Raw genomic sequence first — 5194 nt, 5'->3', positions numbered from 1 at the left:
TTGGGAGTGAGCGCGCAAAGCATCACGGGAGATGTAGTTAACAGACGCGGCGAGACGCTGCTAGCTAAAACTGAAATTATACATTACTCTGGCGCCTTGTACACATGCTTTAATCGCAATAAATATATAATTTAGCTTAGTATAATTAACATTAGTTTAACAATGACGATCATAAGCAGCAGATTAATGGTAATTTATATCCAAAATATTCGGTATTTAGAGTACTTTGTGACTCATTGAGCTTAAAAAGTCTTTTTTTTTTTTTAAAGTTTAAGGTTATTTTGTAATCATGTGATTTGATCTTACTCTTCTTATTGTCGTTCTGAGTACCAAAATATGTAAATAATTAGAAGTTTTGTCTACATGCTTGCATCATTTTCATAATTTATATCAGCTTAAACAGCTATAACAAAGTACTCAAGTAATTAATTGGATGATTTTACTTCAGTAAAAATATATCTGCTACTTTTACTTGGCTCTAAAGAGAAGATTCTTTGGGGGCGCGGTTCCCTAAACTTTTAGTCCATCTTTAGGGAACATCTGGAAGTGTTGCATTATGACAGCTGTGAAGGGAACCTTGAGGGAACGTCCCCTTGTGATCCCAAGAAGCTTAAAAATAAATAAATAAATCACTGTCGTCGACTATTTAGGGAACGTTTCCTACAGGTCAGAATCGTTCCCTTAATAGAACCATAGTGAGAAATGTAGCCAACCTTCAGAGAACCTTTAGAGAACATTTCCTGATGGTTCCTAGAAGGTCGCAGTTTGAATGTATCAACGAAAGGCTAACCGAAGGTTACACTGGAACCCATGTAATTAACCTTTAGAGCATCATTAGAGAATGTTCCCTTATAGTTTCATACATTTACACTGAACATTTAAGGGATCTCAAAGGGATGCTCTCTAAAGGTTATAGTGTGAAACCTTTAGGGATCCCTGCCATATTGTGACTCTTACAGTTTAGGGAACATTCATCTTTCTGGCTGACGACACGAGGTGTTGCTTTAACATCTCCTCATAAAATGTGCTCATGATCCCATCTAATTTGTTTAGCGCACCATAAAACATGATGCTGTCTCCTCTGCACTTTAATGTTTGTTGCTGTTATGGTCAAAACCTACATTTTGGTTTAATCTCGTTTCAAGAAATTAAGATCTTTGGGATAATGACAATCTCTTTTCATCTGCAACCAGGATCTTCTCAATATAGTGGACACAACCTACGTATTGGAAAAAATAAAGGTTGTCTTTGTATACAGGGGTTTCAGCAGTATATTTAAATTCAGACACCACTATGCATTTAGCTTTATTAGAGTTTAGATATAATTATCGATTCGTTTTGCATTACGTGAACTGAGTGAAATCCGTAAGACAGCAGAGAATAAGTTCGTTTTAAAAGAAGAAAAAGAGCACATCCACACGTATTATGAACAGAATTATATTATTTTGTGTTAAAACATACGTTAAAACAGGAAAATACAGCAAGGGATGCAGCACATTCAGAGCCAGAGCGGCTGAAACGCTGCTTACAGCACAAAGTGGAGCAGAAAAATGAACCCGAGCTCATGAATGGCAGTGGTGCACATCAGTGCTCAGTAACTCCATCACCATCAAAACAGCTTTTAAAGCAATCACAGAAGATCAGTCCGCACATAAAAATCTGATATCTAAGATGGAGTCGAGGCATTTATTGCTTCTGAAAGAAATCAATAAACTTAGATAATCTGCTGTATAGTTGGTCTGGAGGAAAATTGGATGAAAAGGACCTGCTTTCTATTCCAGCTGTGGTATCCAGCTGTAAAGAGTCTGGGATGGAGCTGCTATGTCCTGGTCTTCAGGTGATGAGCCAGACGTCACAGCAAAGGGACTTCAGGAGCCTGTAGGAGTTCTTGTCCCAGCTCTGAGTCTCTCAGTGCGAACAGCGTGATCCCTGAACTATAAGCTGCTGGGATGGTAATATGAGCCGTCTTGGGTTGATCGGCGCCCAGCTCCTCCTCTGAGAGCACGCTCCTCACCTGACCTGAAGATGAGAGAAAACGACATCAAACGGTTTGAAGGATCGCAAAGCTCGCATCAAAAGGCCGCTGCATGCTTCACCCTCGACGTCCAGCTCCTGCCAGCGCGGGTCGGACGGATTCTCCGGGAGGTCGGACAGCGAGCAACCGGGCGCGGATCTCTGCAGGACGTCTTCTCGACGAACCAGCAGCACGGAGCGGCTGCAGAGCCTCTGGTGCACCTCGTCCTCGCTCACTGAACGGAAACACAGGACACAGCTCCTAATCACGTTTCAGAAAAACTACTCTCCATAAGTGTCCGAGCTTTAGATCACTTTAAAAGTATCACACAAATTAAAGTTTAGGGTATTTCACACAGTGGACTGGCTTAAAATATGGAGCCTGAAAAGAAACAAAGAGCAAGGAAAGATGAAACTAGTAAGTATCGTATTTTCCGGACTATTAGTCGCAGTTTTTTTCATAGTTTTGGGTGCGACTTATACTCTGGAGCGACTTATGTGTGAAATTATTACACATTTTTACCGGTATATCATTACACCTGTTATTTTCACACCAAACCACAAGAGGGCGCTCTAGGCCTGTGTTGAATCAGATGTAAGCGACGTAGAAGCAGAAGTGCCGCAGCTTCTACCTCCGGAGTTAACAGAGTTATTTGAAAGTGACGCCGAGGATGAAGATTTCACTGGATTTTAGTTATTTGGAGTGACACGGGCGCTTTGGTTAACTTCTTCGCATGTTATTTATGCTATAGTTATCTGAATAGCTTTTAATATGTTATGTTAACATACCAGGCACGTTCTCAGTTGTGTCATGTAGCGTAAGCTAACCCTACAATTATTCAGCCTGTTGTTGCCTCTGTTCTATTTTTATTTAAAATTGCCTTTCAAGATGACATGTCTGTTCTTGATGTTGTATATTATCAAATAAATTTCCCCCAAAAATGCGACTTATAGTGCGGAAAATACGGTAGAAAAGGAAACAAGCAAGAAAAAAGACATGGAAGGAAAGAGGTGGCATAAAAGAAAGGAAGCTTTAGATCACTTTAAAGTATTAAACAAAATAAAGTTTAGGGTATTTCACACAGTGGACTGGCTTAAAATATGGAGCCTGAAAAGAAACAACAAAGAGCAAGGAAGGATGAAACTAGTAAGTAACGTATTTTCCGGACTATAAGTCGCAGTTTTTTACATAGTTTGGCCGGGGGTGCGACTTATACTCTGGAGCGACTTATGTGTGAAATTATTACACATTTTTACCGGTATATCATTACACCTGTTACTTTCACACCAAACCACAAGAGGGCGCTCTAGGCCTGTGTTGAATCAGACGTAAGCGACGTAGAAGCAGAAGTGCCGCATCTTCTACCTCCAGAGTTAACAGAGTTATTTGAAAGTGACGCCGAGGATGAAGATTTCACTGGATTTTAGTTATTTGGAGTGACACGGGCGCTTTGGTTAACTTCTTCGCATGTTATTTATGCTATAGTTATCTGAATAGCTTTTAATATGTTATGTTAACATACCAGGCACGTTCTCAGTTGTGTCATGTAGCGTAAGCTAACCGTACAATTATTCAGCCTGTTGTTGCCTCCGTTCTATTTTTATAGAAAATTGCCTTTCAAGATGACATGTCTGTTCTTGATGATGTATATTATCAAATTAATTTCCCCCAAAAATGCGACTTGTACTCCGGAGCGACTTATAGTCCGGAAAATACGGTAGAAAAGGAAACAAGCAAGAAAAAAGACATGGAAGGAAAGAGGTGGCATAAAAGAAAGGAAGCTTTAGATCACTTTAAAGTATTAAACAAAATAAAGTTTAGGGTATTTCACACAGCGGACTGGCTTAAAATATGGAGCCTGGAAAAAAAAAAACAAAAAAAAAAACAAAGAGCAAGGATAAAACTAGTAAGTAGAAAAGGAAACAAGCAAGAAAAAAAACGAGGTGGCATAAAAGAAAGGAAGTAGGATACAACTAAGATGGGAAGGAAAGAAAATAAGGTATAAGGGAAAGACAAGAAATAGTATGGAGTAGAAAGTAAAAGGCACAAAAAAATAGGATTAAAGGAAAGACAGAAAGGAGTTGGGTAGGAATAAAGATAGGAGGACACTAAGAAAGAGTTAAGAAATGACAAAAAACCAAAGACAGGGAGGGAGGCTGAAATAAAAAGGAGGGAAGAAAACATTAAATAAATGAAACAAAGCGAGGAACGAAGGAGTTGAGGTATGATACAAGGAAAACAAGAGCATGTTCCCTTTCAATAGATGACCCCCCCCCCCCTCCCCCTCCCCCCCCCCCCCCCCCAGGCATGACCCCTCTCTCTCTGAAACATAACCCCTGAAGGACCCGTTTCTCCATCCATCACATAGATTTTACTACAAGCTCTGAACTTATCCGTTAAAAACAGCTACTGCTTTTCTTTTTTTCTTTTTTTTTACTCTCACACGTAGAAAGTACTCCTGGCTCAGTGCCTCTGTGTGGGGTTTGTGTGTCTGCTCTGTCTTCTTCCACCCCCAGTTTCTAGCTTTAGGAGAGAGGACAGCCTGGTTCTGGCTCTGCTGGAGGATTCTTCCTGCTAAAGGGTGACTTTTCTTCTCCACAGTCGCTGCATGCATGCTCGGTATGAGGGATTGCTGCAGAGTCAACGACTAGATGCAATTGGCTAGGATGTTAAACCTAATTTCACTGCACTGTTTTATAACTACACTGTATTTCTGTGTATAAATGGGACCTGCTGGTTTTGTGTTATTGATAATTGGCGCTAAATAAATACGTTGAAGAGAATCGGACTGCAGCAGCTCCTCCTCCCACTCACCCACATCCAAAGGGTTGGTCATAAAAATGGCATTGGGCGCCACGCCAAATATGAGCTGGTGGTGCCAAGCGTCGGGCACCTCCTCGCCCTCGGGCACCGCCAGCTGCATGTTCATGGTCGCCACGGGGACGGCGCCCTTTCTGATCCAGCGTGCGAGCCAGGGGACCAACCGGATGCGGCGACGGGGATAAAGGTGGAAGAACCGGCCGACCGCCTTCCCCTCGCTGGCCTCCTGAGCGCCTCGGATGAGCTGAGCGTGGGTCGCACCTTTTAGATGATAAAAACAAACAAAACAGAGGAGTCTCTGTGGTGACGCACACAGAGGGATTTCTATTTGATAGACCAACACAAGAAATATGAATCATG

General features: G+C 41.5%; 1 protein-coding gene across 3 annotated transcripts in view; it reads right to left on the bottom strand.

Moving 5' to 3' along the window:
- Window positions 1–1292: 1292 nt before the first annotated feature.
- The window catches only part of LOC105917418, a 138055-nt gene continuing 134153 nt past the window's right edge, over window positions 1293–5194 (bottom strand). For all 3 annotated transcript variants that reach the window (XM_036127874.1, XM_036127873.1, XM_036127875.1), the window contains 3 exons: window positions 4829–5095; window positions 2097–2249; window positions 1293–2019 (listed from right to left, as the gene is read on the bottom strand). In XM_036127874.1, coding sequence (XP_035983767.1) covers window positions 1853–2019; window positions 2097–2249; window positions 4829–5095 — 587 coding nt within the window. In that variant the 3' untranslated portion in view covers window positions 1293–1852. The remainder of the gene's footprint in view (window positions 2020–2096; window positions 2250–4828; window positions 5096–5194) is intronic.

The sequence above is a fragment of the Fundulus heteroclitus genome, chromosome 24 (genome assembly GCF_011125445.2).
Source record: "Fundulus heteroclitus isolate FHET01 chromosome 24, MU-UCD_Fhet_4.1, whole genome shotgun sequence".
In the NCBI taxonomy this organism is placed as follows: Eukaryota; Metazoa; Chordata; class Actinopteri; order Cyprinodontiformes; family Fundulidae; genus Fundulus; species Fundulus heteroclitus.
This window is presented reverse-complemented; position numbering and strand designations above follow the sequence as displayed.